This window comes from Cuculus canorus, chromosome 11 (genome assembly GCF_017976375.1).
Source record: "Cuculus canorus isolate bCucCan1 chromosome 11, bCucCan1.pri, whole genome shotgun sequence".
NCBI classification, from domain to species: Eukaryota; Metazoa; Chordata; class Aves; order Cuculiformes; family Cuculidae; genus Cuculus; species Cuculus canorus.
Window position 1 is genome coordinate 10,018,235 of NC_071411.1, and position 23,873 is coordinate 10,042,107.

At 46.7% G+C, this 23,873-nt stretch overlaps 1 protein-coding gene across 3 annotated transcripts in view; it reads left to right on the top strand.

The window, feature by feature from the left end:
* SRGAP3 (SLIT-ROBO Rho GTPase activating protein 3) overlaps positions 1-23,873 on the top strand; it is a 123,756-nt gene that overhangs the window by 47,554 nt on the left and 52,329 nt on the right. For all 3 annotated transcript variants that reach the window (XM_054076564.1, XM_054076561.1, XM_054076562.1), the window contains exons 2-3: positions 12,426-12,618; positions 16,897-17,059. In XM_054076564.1, coding sequence (XP_053932539.1) covers positions 12,426-12,618; positions 16,897-17,059 — 356 coding nt within the window. The remainder of the gene's footprint in view (positions 1-12,425; positions 12,619-16,896; positions 17,060-23,873) is intronic.

Genomic DNA, 23,873 nt, shown 5'->3' on the forward strand with positions numbered 1-23,873 from the left:
CATCAAGGTTCTGGGTCCCAGCTTGTAGTAAACTCCAGGACCTCGTCATGCGCCATCTCCAGGAGTGAGGGATAAGTGAGCAGGGACTTGGAAGATCTGGAAACTGGCTTGATTAGCAGCAAAATTAAAGTGGTGGTGTTTTCCTGACCCCAGCAGCCCTGAGCTTCTAGTTGGGGCTTCCAAACCTCATGGCCCCGTATTTCTTCCTGAGGGGCACTGCCCCAATTCTCCCCCTGGCACCCTGCCCCAGGCTTCCTCCAACACAGGGGACTTCCCAAGGCGGAAGAAATAACTCAATTCAAGATCTAATTTCTTACACTTTCACTTCCTTTTTTAGCAGGCACAAACCAAGAGGTCACTTTACATCGTTACTCGCTGTGCTGTAAGGGCTCAGTGTGGGTATGAACGCAAAATCGAGGTTGTTCAGTGGAAGTGCCTCTGGTTTGGTGCTGCATCAGGGAGCGGGCTGTCTCCTCATGTGCCCCATTGGAAATGCATGTAAAAAGCTGATGTGACATGAGTTGTTTTCAGACTTGAGAGAAGCGAGTTTTTTTTTCTCTCTTCTTTTAAATCTGGATCTTCTAGTTTTGGATAAAAGGCTTGTCTCATTTTACTACAAGCCACATCTCTTTTCTTCTAGGCAGGCTTGTTAATAATGACATGTAAAGAAAGGAGGGAGGCTTGTTTGCTTGCTTTGGGCTGTTTGCTCTGTGCCTTCCCTGAAGCTCTCATATGCATTCACCACTACCAAGGGTACCCTCAGGCTGATGCTCTGGAGACCTACATGATAGGAAGGAGAAAGCCTGACTTGGAGCTCTGTTTGAGATGCTCCAGTCTGTGGTCCTTGTAGCTCCTTGGCTGTTTAAGCTGCCTAGTGTCACTGTTGAGACCTGCTGAAGTCTCGTCCTGGATTCAGCTGTCGCAAGATAGATGCTTCTTTGACAGCACCATCCCTCGGTTTCAACTGCTGCTGTTGCTGAACCGCATCAGCAGCAGGAGCTGACTGCAGAGCAGTATGAGACAGGTGGATGAAAAGCACTGCACCGGAGGTCCTGGGGAGTAGGAGAATCCCATGGGCACATCATGCCCTTCATACACATGTAACTGTCTGTGGAGGCTGAGCCCAGTTCCCAGCATCGTGCTGTGGGGTGTTCTGGCCACTGTGTGGCAGCTACCTGGCCTGGGGCAGGTGGGTTTTTTGGTGTAGCAGCTCACTTGCCATTTTAATACTCAATCGAGGCTAACGGTGTGTTAGGTGTGTTGTATGAGGGATCTCCCAAGTGACGTGGTGTGTACTGTTGAAAACAGGATGACGAAGCACTAAAACACACATAAGAGGTAATTCTGCGGTGGAGAGGGCTGAGTTTTAGTAAAGATAGCACATGAATAGTCTGAAGGGAGAAATAAAAGAAATTGGGGACTCAAATGGCCTTCAAAGTGTATTCCATATTTGTAGAAGAATTGGATTGTCCTCTGAGTCCAACTTACCATGCTATATTTGCAATAAACTATTGGGTCTAATCCCAGTTGTGAGGAAAATAATGTTTTTTGTTGCCAAGCATATTTTCTCACTTGTCACAAATCAGTGGGGTGGAACATATGTTAGAGGGATGGCTGTCCTAGGCTGCCCGTTTGGAAGATCAGCTGACAGCACTGTTCTCCTGGGCAGATAATTCAACATTCTCAGAGCAGCTGCTCTCGGCCCAGTCCGGCGCTGCGTCAGCTGCACCCGAAGCCCCAGGCTGGAGGCTGGCGGCAGTGGTCTCAATCCTGCTCTCTCGGCTGTGCATGGCCTGTGGGAGTGCGCAGTGCTGCCAGGCGAGGAGGAGGTCTCCAAAAGCTTTCATCCCAGCCCGTTGCTAGAGAAACCCCGGCTTTTGTCTGTCCCTGTCTGAGCAGCCAGAGCCTGGCCCTGGTCTGGTGGGACCCTGCAGCGTGGCGCTGGGGCAAGGGCAGTGTGCCAAACCCACTGTCTCCCTGAGGAGGAGAGTGCTTGCATTGCAGCGGGGCTGGCTGTGGGCTGCAGCTGAGGCGTGCGGAGCTGGGCAGGCTCCTGCGGGATAACTGTGCAGGTTGGAGCATCACTGCATCCCCATGAACATGGCTTCAGTCTTTCCCACTCGCTGGCACATGCTTGGCTCCTCAGGCCCCGTGTTTCAGTTCAGGCTGTGCACCTTCATGAGTCTTAACCATCCAGGTTTTTCCACCATCTGTTTTTCACCAATGTTTTGCCCATGTAGAATTGAGTTTATTTAATAAAGCCCATGCTAAACTTGTCATGCGATGCCATATGTGAATTTTGCAACAGGTCCAGGGGCTGGTCCTGGCTCCCACATGTGGTCTTGCTGCTTCTGGAAACAAGCTCTGCTGGGATCCACCGGAATTTTTGGTCCTGGAGCAAGTGTGAGTTATTGTAAAGCTGCGGTGTTGGAGCTGCAAGCATTGCGTTGAAGGTACAGCAACAAAAAGTGCCACTGTTCATCTTGTGTGGTCCTTTGACCTGTGATGGGGCAAACAAAAGTAAACATAACTGTGAACCATTGCGCCTTCTGCTGCTTAGCTTGCAGTTCCTTTGCTCAAACTTATTTTGATTTTTAAGATGTTTTACTGTTAATGGAGAAAGTGATTTCTATAGTGGCACTAATCAGCACTGTACTTCTGCTGGTGTTGGCTTTCACTGTGCTCGATGCCAGTTAAGGAGCTTGGCCTTTATCAACATTTGAGGTAAGAAGTACTGGAAGCAAAGGTTACTGGAAGAGGGGGATACTTGCAAAATAACTGCTGGAGAACAAAATTGTCTCACTTACTCCACGTACTGCCAAAGGATGAAATCCTAGCTCTGTTGAAGCTGGTGGGTGTTTTGCCACAGTCTCATCTGGGGCCAGGATTTCAACATGGTATTTGTAAATGCCTGAAATTCAGAGATTCTCCTGCCCAGAAGAATATGTGAACTATATGAGGGCATAAGGAATAAGTGAAGAATACTACTGGGGAATACTACTAGTAAAAGTTGTGTTGATCTAGAGGCATTCATCTAGAGTTTGTTATATTTAAAAAATGAGACCAGATGGAAAATATGCTTCACTAAGCTGAGGGTGGGATGGCTTGAAGTAGCAGCGTGTTAATGATGAACTGGAGCCGACTGTGCTGTCTTTGTCTTGACCTCTTTACATAAGCTTGTTACTTCTGATATGAGTGTTCAAATTGGCCACGGTTTGTCCCAAATAGTTTTGTTCTTTGTAAAGCACTACATCATCTGTGTTGTCAGAGGTATGCTATTTGGACATGCATAATTGCTCTTGGGTTCTGTGTGTAGCTGCCAGCATTGTCCTCACTGGAGAATGGATGAGGTGAGCAGCCTAGAAAAGGAAAAAATGAGACCTACCCTGATCTACTGGCCAAAATGTCATCGACCCAAACAGCACTTTCATGAAGTCTTGATAGATTTGGGGAAGTGCCTTCAGTTTACTTTTTCACTGGAGTACTGCTGAGTGTCAGTTTCCAACCCAGATGCAGGACTCCCTCAAGGTCAGAGAGTTGGTCTTGTGTGGTGACCGCACAAACTATAGCATTTCTGAAGGTTTGTGTTTTCAGAAGTTCAACATAAGTACCCCTGAGATCTAACTTGTCTCAGTACACTGCATGAGCCACTCCTGGGGATGTGCATCATGCCATAAGCCTGGGGTTTGCTTATTGTTCTGTTGCAATGCTTTTGTGTGGTGGGGGAGTGGGCATGCGGGGCTGGGCTCGGCATTGCCATTTCCCGCTGGCGCACAGCTGCAGATGCCCGGGGCTGGTCATGATTGGGCTGTTTTGGAGATTAAGAAAGCATCCAGAAAATATCTTTCCCTGGAGATCTTTCTGGCACCTGGCACAGCAGACTTCTCTGTTGACACCTAGCACTACCTTCACGCGCTGACGCAGTGGAGGCTGATGTCTTATAGAAAACACCATCTGAACAGCTGTAACTCTTGTATGGGAGGGGTAGCAGTGCCCAACGTTATAAAACCTATTTGAAATGATTAGCTTTTTGCAGTTGTCTGCAGAAGCACAATGTCTTGCGGCAAACCACAAGTCGCAGAATATCTGTGAGGCTCAGCATTGTAGTTGGGTTGTAATAACCATAATGTCAAAGCATGCTGCCTCTGAGCCCCGTTCCTCCAGCACTGGCTCATAGGGCCATCAAGGACTGGTTGCCCAGTCATCCCACCCAGCTGTTGGCCATAAGCAGGACTGTGTTATCACATATCCATGGTGTTATTGACTACCAGAATAGCTCTGTCAAGTTTTTAGGGTGATTTTTTTTGTTGTTGGTTGTTTTTTTTCCCCATATTTTAAATGTAACCGTTCATTTATAAACCTGTCAAAGGCTGAATGTGAAATGTTTTTCTCATCTCTACGCTGTCTCTGAAACACTGAGGTACCACTTGGCTGTTGGCAGTGGGAGGTGGTTTGCAGCAGGTTTCCTTTTGTGTCCCCTCTGTTGCACTCGGAAGTTGTTCTCTGGCTTGGGGAGGCATGTGAACATTCTTCAGGGTCTTTGACTGACAAAGGACTTTGCAGTGTTTGGGATCCCAGTAGTCTGGGTTGATGGTGGGGCCCGTTGTTGGGGCTCTGGAGGGCTGCGCTCCACCACGTTGGGCTGAGCTAAACGTGGTGCTGGAGGCTGTGGTGGTTGTCATCCTGCCCGCTCCCGGGGGGAGGCTGCTGGGGCTGGAGTGTGTCTCCTCGGGAAATCTGATCACTGCTGACATCTCACGTGGTTACATACGTGGCCTAAGAATAATGAGCAGTCATTGTCTGTGATATCGGCTAATTGACTTGAAAATATTTACAAAAGCCGAATCCCCCAGATCTTCTGATTACAGATGTTCTCTCTCCTGGCTGGATTAGCAGTCCCACAGCCTGTCTTGAGCATCATTGCTTTTCCTAGTTTGCCAAGGAATTTTGTTTTCTCCAACATCCCCGCTGCTGTGTTTCAGAAGAGCTGAGGAAGTCATATTTCTTGCATTTTCTACCTCTGATTCTGCATAACAACATTCTGCCATAATAACAGGACTGCTTGCACTGGAAACTCCTTTCCTATGAACAGAACCAAATAAACGAGGGGAAAGAAGCAGCAAATCTTGATAGCCAGCTGTCCAGCAGAGTTCAAAGGGACTCAAGGAGCTTTTTAGCACTCTTCTTTGCAGAATAGCTCACTCTGTTCTCCTTTGGCATTGTTTGTGATTTTGTGTATTGTGAATTAAATCATGGGAATGTTTTACACAAACTGCTGTGGAAATGTGGCCAGTTACACAATTTTATTTAATGTTTTGGTTTCAGCTGTTTTTAAAGCAGTTTGGTAGTTTTTTTTTTTATTTCTATGAAAAGTTCCTATAAGTTCCAAAATCGGAAACACAGATTATGAGGTGGCCGTTTTCCTGATGCAGACCAGTGTTCGTGTCCTGATGAGGCTGGGCAGAAGCCAGAGTTGGAGAGTTTCACTAGTGAGGTTTGCTCATCATGGCAAGGAGCTTATTTTTAATCTAGCAATAAAAGCTCTGAATATGGGATATTAAAAAAACATATGTACTAGTTGCAAGAAAGGATCCATGCCCAGTTTGGGTAATTTCTTTCAGAAACCTTTAGTTTTCACAGAATAACTTGTTACTGTTGCGCTCAGAGCCATCCCATTTCCTTTTAGCTTGCCATGTTATTTTTATTCTGTGTCAATAAGGACTTGACAATGTTATGTGAATTCCAGGAGTTGCCCACCTGCCACTGTGTAACAGTGTCCCCTGTACATCTCTCTTCAGCTGTGAGCAGTTCTGCTATTGCTGCAACTTCTTAGGATCAGTGACAAGGAAGCATGAAACTGGAACGGTCAGGCTGATCACAGATGATATTCCGTTAGATTATAATGGCTCATTCAAAAGCTTTGGGGGAGACGAGTGCAAATGAGAGTGTTTGCAGTCCAGACGTGGGCCTTGGATGTCACTTCCAGCTGCCCCTTACTTCTCTCTAATGGCCAAAGCAAACCACTCTTCTCCAGGTGCCCTTTGGAGGTGCTGCACTGCTCTGCTGATCACTCCGGGTAAAACGCTCAGCTGGGGGTTTCTTATTGCTAGTTGTTAGAGAGAAAAAGCAGCTGTTTGGCCAGGTAACAGTGATGCAGAGGCAGGGACCCTGTCCGGCTCCCGTGGGACAGCAGGCAGACAGAGCATCACTCCCAGACATGGTGGTGCTCGGAGGGCTGGTTTCCACACTGTGGGTGCAGAGAAGGGATTGCTCCCAGCTGTGGTGGTGCTTTGGGTACCAGTTCCTGTGGTGTGGGAGCAGACACGGGATCGCTGTTGGCTGCATTAGTGCTTGGGATGCCGGTTCTCATGGTGTGGGAGCAGACGTGGGATTGCTGTTGGCCGCAGTAGTGTTCGGGGTGCCAGTTCCCATGGTGTGGGAGCAGACGTGGGATTGCTGTTGGCCATGTCGGTCCTCAGCTTACTGGTTCCTGCCGTAGGCAGTGTTGGATGGAGGGTCCTTCTAGTCCACCCAGGCGGTGAGTGATGTGTGGCCCTCTGCAGGTGCCCATCAGGTTTATAACAGTTTTGCTCTTTCTTTGTAGTCTTTACTGTAGCCCAAGAAACTGTGAGCTCTATCTGTTCCCAGTTGCATGTGCTTTGGGCTTGTCTCACTCCAGTCTTTTCTAAAAGCCAACTCTCCACTAGGCATGTCAGAGTGCCTGGAGATGACTCCCCTCCCTGGAATTACAGAAACACAATTAGTCATCTCTTCCTGTGAGTATCCTCTGCTTTCTAGCTCTGTCTTCCAGGGTTTAAGGTTTTGGGGTCAGGCACTAAAGAGTTATTTGTCTGTCATGAAAAAAAAATGTAATTGTCATTCCGTTGATGCTTTAATTATAAGGCCTGTTAATGCCCCCATGACGGACATGACTGATGCAGCTCATGCTTATCCTGCTGGCCAGAAAACTGCTGGCAAACAGCTCTGGTTCAGATGGGGTAGGCTTCCATCTGGAAGGTGGCACCCTCGACATCAGTAGAGGCCAGCTGGGTTTGGTTTCACTGGCTCTCCACCTCCAGTGCATGAGTGGGCTGGGTTTAGCGGGGAAGGGGGAGTGTAGAGGTTGTCAGGATCAAGCAGCAAATAGTGGCTGCTCCATTGGTGGGGCTGGCCTCCAGCTCTACTGCACAGGCAGGAGAAAATGGATATGCTCCAAGTGCTCCTGCCCGTTCCCTAGGCAGCAAGCATGAAGGGCAGAAAAAGAGGCTTTTCTGCCTGCCTGTATATTTTCATGATCATGTGGAAAGGCTACTTAAGAGCAAATTCATTTTAATTGAAAGGAGGATGCCTCTTAAATGCAGCAGCAAAGTAACTATGGAAGCAGGGAAGTGACGATGCAGGCGCTGTGGGCACTGTTTGTGAGTGGCTGACTCATGGAGACCTCCGGAGCACTGAAGAATGTCATTTTCTCTGTTATTGCTTCTGTCTTTGCATTAATGATGCCAGTAGCCCTTAATTTTGTTTTCTACTGCAAACCTTTTCCATTTAACGTGCAGCAACAGCTTCTGGGGTCAGTGGCCGTCTCCATTTGTTTGTGTGACTGCCCGTAGCAGAGTGGCTTTAGGGTCACTGCAGGCAGGCTCTCCGTGTCTGGAGAGACTGCTCTTTGCCTCTGTGCACTTAGGTGGTACTGCCCCGGCTGAACTTCGCGGGGAAACATGAAAGTGTCAAAACAACGTGATACAGGAGCGGGTGAAGCAAAGAAATACTGTTGACCAAAGTAAAAATGTGCCTTTCAGATGCCTGGATGTCCAAGAATGTCCTCACCCTCCGGTGGGACTGATGTGCCACCACTGAGTCCTCCTTGGTACCAGGACTCTTGAGGGAGGCAGTGCATATGGGACAGTGAGGGGGAGGAGGCTGGGTCCTGCCTGTCTGACAAGGCTTGTGAGCATGTCAGCGAGCATGCAGGAGGTGGTGATCTCCACTGAGCTTGTGGTGGAGCCTGCTGGCTATGGGTCTGATGGGCACAGACTGCGAAATCCTGTTACTGGGAGCAGGGTGTGATGAAAGATATGGGAGCCATGGCAAGTCCATTTGTTGGTGCTGACTGAACTGCCTTGAATGATCCCTCTAAGAGTCAAGAAGAAATCTTTGTGCCAGATACCAAGATCTGATGGGCAGCTGTAGCTTGGATTGGGAAGAAAGTTGGAACAGGTAGGAAATGGAAAAAGTTGGACAAGCATTATTGATATTCTTGTATTTCTGTGCATTGTCAGGGTTGTTAAGAGCTGTTCTGGACACCACCTTGGGTTGTAATCCATGATGAAAAGAGAACTAGAGATAAATCTGTGTTATTTTTTGAAAAAAAATCTATATCAAACTTGCTCAGGAAAGCAGAGAGCTGTAAAGCGAGTCCTGTGTTGTTGGCACCAGCAGGAGTGGGAATGTAAAATCCATATGGGATGTAATGAAATTTCCACTGACCTTGTGTGGGAAGGAAATTCTTGTCAGCAGGGGAATGTGGAGGTTTTAAAAATGTTTTGTTATGACACTGGTACCTTTTTATCCTGTAGGAATGTAGCAGCGATTTTTAGGAGGCTTAATTAAAAGACGATTGCTCTTTGCCACCCTTGACTCCAGTGAATGCCATCGCTAACTGCGGGAGTCATGTAATGGGACACAACTTCAAAATGGGTGAAGCTGTGCTGTAAGATAGCAGGCATGCCATAACCCAGGAAGCCGTTCTGATGAGCTCGATGGATGACAGCACCAGCTTGCCATCTCGCATCCTGGCTCTGCTCGGGTGGAAAGCAAGGGAGCTGTTGGAAACCATGACTGCGTAGGTGGTTGTCTCCTGTTGATCCCATAAGGCATTGTAGCTCTTACACAACACAGAGCCCCTGAAGAGCAGTCTTCCTGACGAAATAAAAACTGCAGTGTTCCATACACGTGATCTTTCTGTAAAGCCTAGACTTTTCAGTGAATTCTGGAATCCCAGCTACCAAGTACTGCACCGGCTCTCAGATGTATTGACAGAGTACTGATTTCTGGACATTCACTCAGCTTCTCCAGGCAATACCATGCATCTGTGTTGCAAAACCAGGGTAAATATTGCTGTATGGCATTAAAGCATCCTTTCTCTCTCCCCACAGAGAGTGCCATTGCAAGGGGAGTTAATCTATTTTCTGTGTATAAGTGCAGATGGGAAGAAGAGGGGATGGAGAAGCAGCACTATTTGTGAGGTGTGCAGCTCTGTTTTGGCATGGTGCTGGCTACCACAGGGACAGGATACTGCTTATTTTGATGCAAGAATAAAGACCAAGACACTCTGATACCAGTCACATTGAGACCTCATTTGCGATGAGAATTTCTTTTTCTCCGTTCTTTTAGCAGCCATTTTTTTTTTTCTAAAAAGGATATTTCTAGCATTGCTTATATAGTAGAATTGTCTTTCACTTCAGGATGTTCTGCAGCTCAGCTGGAATGAGGGCTGATGTTTGTGTGTTGCAGATGCCCCAGGTCACAGGGGAGCCCTGACTGTGCAGCACCGCCTGGGTGGAGGCAGCAGTTGTGCTGAGCATCCCTGCTGCGTGTCACCCTTCCTCCCTTGCGTGGGACCTTGGTCTTTCTGGCTCCTGTGTGCAGCGTCCTCCTGTCTGCAGATAGGATGAACGTAGGTCAGAAATGAGTTAGAGTGCTTCAGCTACTGCAGGGATGGTTACATGTTTGTCAAGGCAGACTTGAGGAATGGAAAATAGCTTTGCTGTTGGCCCAGTACAGAGCATAGAGTCCCTCACCAAGGCTCTCTATGAGCATTTTTATGACGGTTGTGCTATCCTCTCATAAGTATCAACAACATAGAGGTAGCGTTGTAAAAGTACTGCCTACGGAGGATCCCACATAAGATTAACTTAGGAGTTTTCAGCGTTCATTATGTCAAAGGAGCTTTTGCTTTTTAGGTGACCTTCATGCAGCCTGCAGCCTCCAGTCCCATTACTGCTGTTGTTAAATTACCCAGTAATGAGATTACTGCAGGTGTCCTTGTTCCTGCAGTTCTCCAAGTTCACCTGTCAGGCTGTGAGTGGCTCAGCCTTGCATGATAGTTGCTCCATGAGGAAATGTTGAAAAATATCAGATTCTTATAATGGCAATTTTAACCCCATATGTGTGGGACCCCACATAAATTTCAAGAGCATAAAATTGTCCATAAATCTTTTGTGATTTCAGTCAGTGCCTTGCATGATCGTTACTTAATTTATCAATTCAGCATCCAGTACGGAGTAATGATTGTCAGGATAGGACCATGTTGTAGCTGTGAAGTTGTGGGACAGCCTAGTGCTGGCAGGGGACCAGCAGAGCTAGCCTGCCTTGCATGTGTGTATATGCGTGTGTGTGTATACATAAACACACACTCATGTGCACACTCAAGATTATTTCATGCATTAGAATTACTCCACAGTATTGTCTTGGTTCAAGTCATTGAGCTGCCTGTTTGTGCTGCAGTCATTTCATGTGCTCAGGCAGTAAAGGTATTTTTAGTTTGCCGTGGCTCTTGCGGGTAAGTTACCATTTGTCATCTTGCCATTCTAAATTTGCAGAAGGAAGCAAGGATGAGGTCTAGCCTTCTTGCCAAAGAGCTTTACTGATTTTAGGACTTCCTTCTTATAACAGGCTGAGTCTTCCTATCGCACACAGTGACAGTTCAGCATGCTGCAGCCTTGCACCACAAGTTTAATAAGTACAGCTCCTTTTGTTGCAGAGAATCCAGGCAGAAGGTCACCCAAGAGTTTGCATTTGCAGTCCTCTCCTGGTAATTCTTGTAGGTGGCCAAGCAGCCCCTCGCTGTCTGAGAGGGCTCTGCATCTCTCACAGAAAGCATTTGTGGTCTGGCAGGGCTGGCAGCGCCCAGGTTTCCTACTGTGATCCGCGGCAGCCAGGAGAGTCCCCCGGGAGCTGCTTCCTCCTCTGCCTGCCAGGCTGCCGTGGGCTTGCCAGGAGCGCACCGGAGCCAGCCATCCTGTAGCAGAGTGAAATCTGTGAGCTGCATGCAAAGCATTTGAATTAAAGAAGCACCCGTAAATACCTGTCATCTCTCTTCCTTCTGTCATGTCTGTGGGCCTCATGGTGGACAGTAGAGACTGAGATGTGCCATGAAGAGGAAACTTGGGACTTCCCATTTCAGTGAGCCGTGATGCTCAGCTTCTCCAGTAACCACAAGTTGTGTTTCTCCTGCTGTGTGTGCATACATGGTGGTGTGCATGTGCTTCATCTTTTTTGGTGGTGCACAGACTTTGGGAGCTAACTGTTAATGTGTTGTGAGCTCACAGGGGGATGGAAGGAAAGCTGTGACCTGAGGCCTGGAAGCTGATTGCAATGTGGTGCTAGTTGTGATGGTAAGCTTTGGTGCCACCAATACCATGGTGCCTGTCTTCCCAAGATAAGCCTTGTGTTGGAGATTTGCAGACTCAGATGGGTTACATGGGAAGGGGGAGCTGGAAAAAGTCCTCAAAATGAGGATGGGTGAGGTGAAAAATATATCTTTAACATATAGAGAAACATAGAACAGTCTTCCAACAATTTGCATATGCTGAACCAAATTTAGTGTGCCGGAGATTATCGCTTATGGGCAGTGCTAGATAAGGGTCAATGCTGGAGAACAGGTCTGTCTGCTGCTTGTGGGGTGTTTGTTTGCTGTAGGCAGCCTGGTGATGCTGTGGCAGAGATGCAGGCTGTCCAAGGCTCCAGTCTTCTCTCCCACTTCTGCGGAGACACCCTCCAGGCACTGCAGAGCCCCTCTTCAGTCAAGGTTGCAGGGGTTTGTAGTGTATCTGTTACAGCATCTGAAGATCCTTATGAGAAAGCTAAAAAGCATGGAACAGAGTCTGTGGTATTTTGTTGGCTGTAGTTTAGAGGGTCTTTGGGCCAAAGATGGGTTTGATTTGCCAGGTAACCCTGGGGGGATGTGGGTGACAGGAATATGCATTTACTGTGCCAGCTTCCTTCAGGTCTTTGTCAGCCATTCTGTAGCTATGCAAATGATCGTTTATCAAGAAATAATATGTTACTTTATGTGCAAAGAATACAGGATTTCAGGTAGTACTAGATGAATTGAAGTATCATTTTCTAGTTTCAAAAAGGCAATTGAAAAGCTCTCAGGGTTGATCTCCGCGTACTTACACAGCTGTTTATTTTGACAAAGAACAAGGTTTTAATGTGGGACTGGTGAATGAAATTCTGCAGCTCTCGCTTAGAAAAAAAATCTGTTTGCTTTAGCAAGTCTTGAATTAAACCTAAGGCTCGTGATGAAGTCTGCTGTAGCAGTGCCTGTGTGGTTTGCTCTGAGACAAGGAGAGACAACCCTCCTGGCCAGTGTTTGTTGCTAACATTGTATTTTCTTCTTCTCCTCTCCTGTTTGCATGCAGAAATCCGAACTCAGCTGGTCGAGCAGTTCAAATGTCTGGAGCAGCAGTCGGAGTCGCGCCTGCAACTGCTGCAGGACCTACAGGAGTTCTTCCGCAGGAAGGCTGAGATCGAGCTAGAGTACTCCAGGAGCCTGGAGAAACTGGCTGAACGATTCTCCTCCAAGATACGCAGCTCCAGAGAGCACCAGTTCAAGTAAGAAGGTGTTTCCAGGAGGAAAGTGGTGCAGAATGATGGGTCAGAGCTTGACAGGAACACTAGGTGTTTGTTTGTAGATGCACAGCCTGAAAGTGGAGCAAACTAAATAGCATCAGTGTAGACCTTGTCTGTCTTATTGCTGTGCAGCATTCACAAAAAGAACTTGAAATGGCTTTTTTCCAATACTTTCACAGCATTACTGACCTGTGCTGCCTGAATTGGACTTATTATGCACTTCTTCAACCAGAACAATAAAAATGTGAGTCAGGGGCTAGGAGGTATTCAAACCCTTTGTTTTTCTTTAAGATACTTGAATTCAGCCACTTACAGGCTCTGACTTGGAAGCAGTTTCTGGAAATCTGATTTACTGCAGTTTTAAAAATACGTATGTTTTCTGTGTTTATGCTCGTACAGCACTGAAGTCAGGCAAATCCATAGTGGAAATATTTTGAAACAAACCTTTGAAATAGGATGTATGAGCTGGATGCTGGAATTGTGTGAAATTCAAACTGATGATGAAAGTTGTAAAATCCATGAATGTGTGAATGTGTGCAAGTTTTCAAAAACAGCTTCTTTTCAATTTATCCACACTCTCAAGCTTGGCTAGAACTGAAACGATACAAAAAAAACCCAAACACAAGACAGAACTTATGTCTGGAGGTGACTCTTTTGTGGTAAAAATATGTAGCTTGCACTGTTGTGCTGTCTGCTTGGTGGTCATAACTTCAACGGTCTTGTGAGTGCCACCATCCCATCACTGCTGGAGAAGCTGGTCCTGCTTTCTGGATGCACTTGAAGGTGCCCAGTTGGAGGCATTGCACTGGGGACCATAGATTAATGCTCAGTGTCTGCACGTGTGAGTTGGTAGCTGCCAGGCTTTTCCTCCACACTGCTCATTTTGTTCCCTGCTGTGGCTCTCCCCAGCTGTTTCTCAGGGTGCAGGGTTCTTGCTGGGCAGCATGGGCTGGTAGAGTCTGCATGCTAGGGAACACGAGGTAGCACCTGCAGCATGGAGGCAGACGCTCATCCTGGCTGCTTCCCATGCAGCGTGCCAGATGAAGTTCCCTACCTTTGCCTCCCCAGGCCATAGCATTTGTCTCTGTCTGTTTTTCTGACAGTGCTCTCCATGAAATAGTCTCTCAGCTGGGATTATGACCTTTACTCAAGATGCAACTACTGTCATTCAGTTCTGTGGCCAAAGACTATAGCCACTGCTTAGCTCCTTTCCCAGAAACTGAGGGTTTTGCCTGTGATGCACATAGCCTTGCTAACCCCTGGCTTTTTGCAGTCTTTTTCTTTGTGTAACCCCTTGTGATTTTTTTTTTCCGTTTCAGCTGCAAGAGCAGCTATTTCTGCAGTTACGTTACTAAATCCTATTTATTCCGTGTTACTAAACCCCATTTAATCTATTTACTCGGTCTCTCTAGTGAGCTAGGCTTTACCGTTGTCTTAGGGAAAAGTCTGCTCAAAATGAATCGCCATTCAAATGCTGTCTGTCCTTTTTGCAGCTGACTGTTGCTTGTCAGTTGTGTGATGCTGGGCTGATGCTGCTTTGTCATGCATATGGGACAAATGTCCTGGAGAAGGAACTGGCCAGTATGGGCTTGAGAAGGTGCTTTTGTTCAGAGATGGAGCCCACAAAAGCTTATTTTGTGCATGTGCCTCTCCCATCAGCTGAGAGCAGTATTGTGGCTCTGCTATTGCTTATTGTGCTTACACTGTAGGTGGGATGCTCTGTGCTGTGGAGTATCTACAGGTGGTGATGATTCTCCACCTCTACAAAATGCCCGCGCACAAGTGTCTGGTGGTTTGTGATGGTACTGATAGTGCTAATAGGGTCAGCTTGATTTCAGTGCACACTTCTGCTGAGTCCTCACTGTCTCACTCTTTGTTTAGAGAATGTCTATTAACGTACTTTTCTTCAGACTGCTTTGTACCTACTCTTTAGTAGGTTCATCTGCACTATGTTTCCCCAGCTTGCTCGTGAATGTCATTATTCTGATAAGGCTTTTGACCCTCTTAAGAAGTATGGTGTCTTCAGCTCTTCCTTTGTCCCTGTGTAGCCGTGTGCAGCAGGCTGTGGCCCACCCCTTCATAGTGGCAGCGGCTGCAGGGCTGCTGCTGGGCTCTTTGTGGTGATTCTAGGTTGACAGCCTCATTCGTGCTTTTGTATGCCGCTGTTTTGTCTGCACGTGCATGCAGCAATTTTTCTGGAGTCACAGAGCCTCCCTCTCCACGGGTTCAGTGGTGAGGTGGACTGCACCATCCCCATTCCCATGGGCGAGAATGTCTTGGATGAGGAGGACGACGTGTTTAGACACTTCGGTTGCACAGAGTGGCTGTATTGAATGTGGGCTAATGTTTGGGGAAGGGCAGTCTCGTTTGAGCACAGGGGTTGTGAGGCCTGTCTCCATCACGGCTGCATTGCCGGCGCTGTTGGTGTGTCAAGGCTGCCAAGCCTGGTGCACAGCAGACCTGGCTCCTGTGTGGGTAAAGCTGTGGGTGCTCCTCGGTAGCTTGCATGCTGTGAGGGGAGAAGCCTCTGGGGCTTGAATGCATCTGTCAGAAATGGCTGTCAGTACACAGGGAGACCTGCTCAGGGAGGATGGTAGCAGGGGAGGTCTCTGCTGAAAGGAGCGGATTCTCTGGAACCAGCACATCTTGTAGAAAAGCATTCATTTGACCAGAGAAAATGGTGTAGGTGAAACATTTGGAACAAATCACTTGGCTGCCTCATTTAGAGGATCTGTCTTGAAGTGCCCCAGTTGGACAATGTGAAATGTTTTGTTTCAGCTCTGTCATTCCTAGAAACTTTGCTTTACTTTCAGTTAATCTGCTTTAGTACTGAAAGCGGTACATGGGAAAGCAGTGCAGGTTTCTCTCAGTGCTGAGATGGAACATGTCAAAATTATTTAAGCGCTAATCAAGTCAGGGTCTTGGGTTGCCCCTCGGGAGGGTCTCGCCAGTGGAACTGAGCAGGAACGTGCTTACTCAGAGGATGCTGCGTGGCTCCTGGGGACTCCACAGGTCACCAGCCTGGATGCCTGCTGCTGTTCATAGCAATCTCTTTGTTGTCTACAGTGTGAATTGGATTAAGACCATCGTAAATATTCAGCATACATGAATGTATTCATGTTGTGCGCAGACACTTAGTGTTAATGTTGGATGCAAAATGTTTTCTCCAGCACTCTTCAGTGGACTAAATGTGGTAAAACAGATTGTGTGGCAAATGGGCGCTTTCTGAAATGGAAGCGACGGCTGTATTAATAGCGCAAATTGAAAAAAGGAAGCAAGACTCTATCTCCCTTGTAGACTGTTGAAGAGATTGCCAGGGATGTCTCTTCTCCTGCACTGTCCTCTAGAGCTCTTGGTTTGAGAAGAGTCTGACAGGGTACACGTGCTTGTGTTCCGGTGGATGTCCCTACAGGCAGTCACTGAAAGGGGTGAAAGAAACTCTGAAGAGGTTCCTGAAAACTGGACCAAGGCTATAGATGGGTGGAAGGCTGGTAAATCAGGACAAAAGCTGCAGGAGAGAGCAGCTTCTGGCAGAATGTGAATTCCATGCCTTGATTGGAACCCCTGTGTGTAATATTTAGACTGAGAGCTTCTGTGTTGGCGGAGGTATTTAAGCGCCTTTTGAGCACCAAAGAGGAAGTGCCACTGTGCTCAGCTGTTGGGCTGCTGGATGTGTGCCTGAGCTTCGGGTGTCTGCTGGGCTGCACCACCATCCCGTTCAGGGCAGCAGCTCTTGGCCAGCACCTGAATGTGTGCTGATGATCCCGCTGTGCCTGCCAAAAGGATGAGGTGTGCCCGTTGCTTCCACTGCAGCCAGCACGGCCAGGGTCCTGGCTGTGCCAGCCCAGTAGAGCTGAGCCCCTACCTCGGGAGTGGGAGGTGAGGGTGGCAGCAGCAGGAGATGCTGTAGCTGGGTGTCCTCCCTGCGGGGTCAGTGGGGTCAGTGCTGTTGGGAGCAGCCCAGCAGGAAGAAGTTGTTGTGCTTGTAGCTGTACACTAGAGAGGCATGTGCTCCTTGACAGCGGTGCTGAGAGGGTGTCAGGTGCTTGGCTGAATGCTGCAGTGGTTTCTGGGGCAGGGAGGGAGCAAAGAGGAACTTGCACACTTTTCTCTGGGGTTTGACGAATTCTAGCGGATATGTGCAGTGGAGGAAGGCAAGGTTAATATGCTGACAGCATTCATTTGAAAATTATGTGCCTTTTTGACTGGTTCATGTGACCTTCACGATTTCTTTTTTTTATTTTTTTTACAATTTCCTAGGAAAGATCAGCATCTACTTTCCCCTGTGAACTGCTGGTACCTGGTTCTGACACAGACCCGTCGAGAGAGCAGAGATCATGCCACGCTGAATGACATTTTCATGAACAATGTCATTGTCCGGCTGTCACAGATCAGTGAGGATGTCATCAGGCTCTTTAAAAAGGTAACCAAAGCAGCAATGGAGAGCTCAGCTCAGTGAGGATCCATCCTTGCATTTTATTCTGAAAAAGCAGCTTATTGTGTACTTGTGCCTTCCTGAAAGTCTAAAGAGGTACAATAAAGCTGATGTTAAAAAGCAGAGAAAGGTAGAAGGGTTTTCTAAGAAGTACAGATCACATCTTAATGGCAAAACTAGAGATGAGTTTGGACAATGAAAACATAAAACCATAGCAAGACAGGCCAAATCAAGTTCTCAGAGACAACTTGCTAAAGACATAAAGCTAACAAAAACTTCTCTGAAACCACAAGGAAGAAACCTGCTGCAGAAGGTGGAGGGGAATATATGTACGAGATGCAAAAAGATAAAGGCTAAGGGCCATGTATCTTGGTAATTGTTGTTGCAAGGCTTAGACTAGAGGTTTGCTTGGGCAGGTAGTGGTGTTACGAGCCTCAGGAATGTTAACCTAACTGAATTGTCATTAGATGTTGCAGAGGAAATCCGTAAAAGGTACTATCGCTTAAGTCTTTCCAGATAATATTTATCCAAGAATTTTAAAGAAACTGAGATATAACTGTAAGTGACCAGCATTGGTGTGTGACCTGATGCTTCAACTAGCACCAGTTCCAGAGAAATGAAAGGTGGAAAATGTGATTACTTTTTTTTTAAGACTCCTGGAGGGCTTCAGAGAGCAGATCAGCCATCTGACTTCAAAAACAGACTTGTTGAATGAAACTTTAGTAAGGAACAGAACAACAGGGGTGTAGGAAGATACAAGAGAGGAGTCAGTATGGCTTTCTGAAGGGAAAAGTCATGCCTAAGAAATCTAGTGGAGATATTTCCAGGAGTGAATCACATGATCATGTGAGTAAGTTGGTGTCTTACACGCTTTGGAAGGGGCCTCTTGCTGAAACTTTTAAAGAAAAGAAACTGTTAAAGAATAAGAAGTAGTTGTTTTCTGGGTTAATGTCTGCTTGAAAGACAGGGGAACAAAAGGAAGGAGAATTTCAGTGGAGTTCCTAATAAATTATTTGGTAAAGGGATGAAGAGTAAGATGACAAAGTCTGTTGATGATACAGAATTATTAATGATAACCAAATTAAATAAGAGCATTGAATTCTTGCAGGAATCTCAGTCAGGTGGACCTGGACTCTTCAGCTGAAAGTTAGGGTTGGATGTGTAACGTGGTAAAAGCATGAAAAGTCACAGGCAGTTTGTAGGAAGTGAGTAGGAAGGAGGACCTCATTATTCATGCTGATGTAGGCCATGGGTGGTCAGTGGGCACCAGGCAGAAAGAGAAGGTAAAAAGTGAAGACTTTTAATGTCATTAATACTATATATTATATTACATTTGCAATATTATGGTTATATATTTGTTCCTTCATATAATGCTTTCGAAAACCAGATGTTTAACCTGGTTCCTCAGGCAGTCACATGAACGTGAAGGAGTGTTCCCTGTTGCACCTGCCCAGCCCTGTGGCTTGTCACATCCTGAACATGCTCAATGGCATCACTGGCCCCCTTCCTCCACTTGTCTTCTGGGCATTTGCTAATGGCTGCCCTTGGGGTACCGTACTGGGCTAGGTGGACCTTTCCTCTGCCTTTATGGCTCAGTTTTTCTTCATTTTTGTCACTTGTTTTCAACAGGAGTAGCTAGAGAACTGCAATTAGTGAGCAGCATGAGCCTGTTGGGATGCCTGCCCCTCCAAACACAAGAAGGGCTCTCAAATCAGTAAGATAAGCCCAGCTGGAGAGTAAATTTAATATGATATTTTTATGGCTAGTTTCCTCTAGTTTATAGATCTGACCCAGAAATTAAACTTTAAGGTCAGGTTTGGATTTTCTGGTCTGATACAGGACATCATCCCTTTTTCCGTATTGCAGAAACTGGATATATTTGGGATATTTCTGTTAGTTCAGTGTCAGAATCTCCATCCCATTTGCATTTTACGCTGAACCAGTTTTGAGATTGTTTATGAGCAGCTCATTTTGGACCATAGCACAAATCCAGTCAACAATTCAAACAAGAGTGTGAATAGAATAATTGAAGTATTTTTCTTGTAGTAAGTCAGTTTTCAGCCAGGACAAGATGATAAAGTATTTCATCCATTCAGCAGAATTATTTCTTTGTGTTTGCTTTTTCCTATGTCTCTCTCTCCTTCCCTCTTGTTTTTTTTAATTTAAATTTTAAACACAACATCTATTCTGTAGAAATTGTTGCTTCTTGTTCCTCTCTCCCCTCTCTTCTGCCAGGAGAGGGGAAGCAGCACTGACTCCATCTGGGGCTGCCAAAGCCAGCACCTGCTTTTAATCAAAAGGAGGCTTTACAATAGAGTTGTGGGGATCTGTGATTTCACTGGCATTTGTCCCTTGAGGTTTAATTTGCAGCAGGACTCACCTGCCTCTGGAAGTAATGGTCAGCTAAATCATGGAAGAGGCTTATTTTGTGTCATTATTTGCGCTTAATATGGGTAAGGCTGCTGCCACTTTTGGGGATATTCAAATTATTTATTTTTCTTAACCTATTACACGCTGTGCCCAAAAGGGATCTGGGGCTGCGCTTCCCGCTTTGCATGAGTGTTCGATGTGAAGCCTTAGGCACATGTGTGGCAAGACGAGCCTGGTGAAAGGCTTTTTAAGACATCCAGTCCAGCCTTGCAGCTGGTGTGTGATTGCTCAGATAAGCTATCTCTCACTATTTTATCCGGTCTGGTTTTGAGCATGATGAGTGAAGTGCTTGAAGCGCTCCTCTTGAGGAGGCTGTAGCGTACAGAACTGTTGGGCAAATAAACCAGCTCCAGAAGGGTTAAAGGCATCTGCAGTTGTGGTTCAGCTGTTTAGTTTTGTTGTTGATTGCTCTTTGATGGTAAATTAGGGTTACATTTTTTTCCAGAGATGTCACTTTTAATTTCTCCTGTCTAGAATTTATTAATGGGTTGTGACATGCTGTAGGTACACGGAGGAGCTGGAAGGTTTTGTGTTTTGTGCTTTCATTATGGAAATGTAAACAATCTCAGCAAAGAAGCAGGGACCTACTATCTGGGGTACAAAGATGTGCATAATTCAGAAGCAATTGATCAGCGCCGTGGTAATCTGCCAGGAAAGATGCTGGGTGCTGAGCTGCTTCTCTCCTTGGCTTCCCTGTGTAGTCTTGGCAGCAGCGAGGGTCATTCATCAGTAAACTGGGGCGTTGTGCTTTGTTTGTCTCCATTGAAGTGTTTTTCCCTCCCAGTGACCAGCAGCGTATGGTCCCTGGCATTTGGCTGGGCATCACTTAGACACGCGTATCGCTGTGTATGTGCATATTGAGTGTGTTTTCGTGCCTCTGTGTGCTACTAAGAAATTTAGTGATAAAGTGGTGCACAGAATCGTATGTAGACAAATGTTAAGTGATGCATGTAAGGAAGAGCAGCTTTCCAACCTGGATGCATAAGGCTAGGCTCTGCACTAAATTTCCGATGAGACATGAAATTAAAGCATCGGGCTCTGAGCATGCCAGCTCAACGCTCAGAAGCAGGCAAAAAGGAAGTAAAAAGTTAGGAGTTGCTGGGAACAGAGCAGAAAGCATTATTAATTCCCTGCAAATCCATGGATTCATGGCGTACCCTCATCTCGAGTCCTGTTGTTTTTCTTTCTGCTCCTTCTCTCCCAACACTGCCACTGTGCTTGGTGGCATCGAGTGACAGAGTGTCTTTGTGTTGTGACACTTTCATCGATACTTAGCGAGGGGCACTCAGGTGGGGTGGAATCGGGCAGAGCAGTGGGTTGGTGGTGCACGGGTAAGGGACAGCCAACCCAACACGATGGTAATGCAAGAAGTCTGGCTGGTGAGACCTGACCCTGGGTCAGGACACCAAAGGGACCCTGAGGGATGGAGCTGGCAGGGGTTGCTCTGCTCTGTGATGGTGCCATATCCCCCACAGCTGTCATGGGTAGAGTAGAGTTGGGAATGGACCTGGAGAACTCTGAAGAGAAGAAACCTGCCTGTTTGCAGGACAGTCTGTAGATGCTTTTGCTATCGCTTGTGTTTAAGCACAGTGATGGATGTCAATTAAGCAATCCACTGCGCTTTTGTTGGCCTTTCAGGTAGTTTTGAATCTCATCCAAAGGAATCTCAATTATAACTGTGGAAACTTCTTGTCTTCTTAAGTACCTGCAGAAAAATGTACTGAACTGTGGGATTCATCTGAAGGTGGTCTTGAGGCAGAGTGCAGAGATGATTGTAACAGATATTTTTAAGGTCAGGAACTATTGACAAAATGTCAGTTTGAATCTGGATTTGGACTTCGATAGTTCTGTTATTACAAAATGAACCGTTGTCCCCATCCAGTGATTTCTTATTCCCCTTCCTTTTCTGCCTTTCCCAGGCGTGGAATATAGGAATTCTTGGCTTTGATGATCTGAATGCGCCAGGGTATTATTAGACTCGCCCTATGAATTCGTGTGGTTCAGCTGAACCCCAGCACACTGAAGCTATATAATTTTACACAGCTATAATCCCCCCTACCTTATATTTTAGCCCAGCAGTTAAACCAACTGTGCATCTGTCTTCAGGCAATGCTCCAGAATTCAGTATTTAACATATTGCTACAATCGAGCGTCAACTGCATCCCATTAATGTGGATGATGTGAGGGCAGTAATAGGGGTGTAGATGGGGTGTTTTCGTGACACCTGGCCCTGCTTCTGTGATCCTCTCTAATCGGAAGCCACGACAGATAGGGCAGTTTTCATAGTGGGAGTTTTTTTGAGCCTAGAGACCTAAGACCATCGTCTCTCATTAGCAATACTGAGGCTGGGGGCTGTGCTGCTGCTGGCTCTTGCAGTGAAGAAGCCCACAGGGATATTAAATGTCTCCACATTTTTATAAGAAGACCCGATAATGATATAATTTACTTGTTGCGCTGACTGGTTATCATTGTGGTGACAAAGGGCAATTGTCCTTTAGTGGGTATGGCTTCTTGCTGCACAGAAACTACAGTTCTCCAAAGCAAGGTAATAAATTTCTGCAGAGAGGTTTTCAAGTTGGCCACAATGTCATCTGGAGAGCAGGAGCTCTGCATCCATGCTGAATGAAAGAGAAACACAGATCTTTCTCAAAGAAATGCCACTGTCGCTGGTTGAATGGTTGCAGATGCCTTTGGGACACATGGTCAGCATGGTTAAAAATTGACCAAGAAATCCTAATGTCTCTGGCTTTAAGTCTCTCAGTATAAGACATGAAAGATGGGATGCATCTTCTTCACTCACCTTCCGACTTCTGCTGTGTATTTGAGTGGGTTCTCTGGACTCACGTGGAGAGCTGGGTGCCTCTGAAATGCCCTCTGGCCTGTGCTAATGCCTGTCCTGGGATGGGGCGAGTTGCAGCTGTCCTGGTTCTCTGCTGCAAGCCAAGGATAGCTCATCTGCAGGCATGACATTGCAGATGCCAGACTGGGGCCAGTGAAGCCCGTTTCTCTCATTTTGTTTACCTCGGCATGCAGTTGCTTTCCATCAGAAAAGCATTCACTAGCACTGGGAGTGGCAGACCAAACCCAAGGAGGCTTTTGAGCTGAGACTGCTTTGAAGAGCTGTAGGACTGAATGCACTTCAGGGTGGCTTTGTTTCAGTGGTGGTCAAGCCTACAGCTCCTCCTCACAGTCTCCCCTGGTGTCACACACGACTTGAAAGGCAGGTGGTTTGGCTGTGAGTTACAGAGCTGCTGGAAATCAGGAGCTGAAATTCGGTCTAATTCTCCAGCTTTTCCTGGTTCTTCAGCTCAGCTGCCACCAGGACTGGCTCTGGAAGTGGGCTGGGGTTTGAGGGATTTCCTCTGCTCTCTGCCATCCCTTGACAATGACATTGAGGGGGATGTGGTAAAGTGAGCTTGGGTTGTAAATATGAAGTGCAAGGAGTGTGTGGTATTGTCTCCTCTTTCCCAGCAGAAGCCTTGCTGGGAAGTGCAGGACCTGGAGATGGAGTTCTTGCTCACTTAAGGTTAGGAATGGTGTCTCGTCAGTGAGTATTGCGGAGCTGCGCAGATCTTTAAGGGTAACACAAAACTCGTGGTCCTCTGTCCAAGCATCTCCGGCCTGCAGCTTAGCTTGTGCGATTGAAATGAACAGCCGGCTTCTCTGCCTGCTCCAGCAGACAGACAAGCCCTGCTAATGAGGAAAGTAGAGAGAGAAGACTCAATTGAGCAAATTTCCCTGGAGCTTCCAGTGTGAGTCACGTTCCTGGCACAGGAGGAGATTATCAAGGCAAGTGTTAGTGTTGGTAATAGGCAGGCAATAAATGGAGACGCTAACATGCATCACTACAGAGGTCTGACTTGATCTGTTGTTGGACTAAAACTCTGTCACCATGAAATCTCACGTGTCTTCCTGGCAGAGGCAAACCCTGGATGAGGGACACACTGCTGGCTCCCTCGGCCAGTCAGGTGTTGTCTTCCCTTTTACCTCCTCCTGTGGCAGAAGGGTCGAAGTTTGCTGGTTCTTCCAAGTGTGGAATACAGGAAATTATAAGGTTGAGGCAGAGCATTGCTATGTCCAAAATAACCATGCTGTGTTATTCTCCAGTGTGAGATTTAATTATGTTTCATGACAGTGAATTTAATTGTGCCTCATACTGCAGTGCCCTGGATGGAGATATAAGGAAGAAGTGGTGTCTGTCTGAAAGGGAGTTCTTTCCTTTGTCTTTGAAATAAGCATTCTTTGCCAGTGGTCTGTGTTGCTTCTTCCTCTTACTTTGTCTGTAGCAGCAGGAATTTTAATAAACCTGCTAAACTGAATCCATTGCTGTCCCAGCAAGCAACTGTGTTTTTTTTCTGTAGGAATGGAAAGC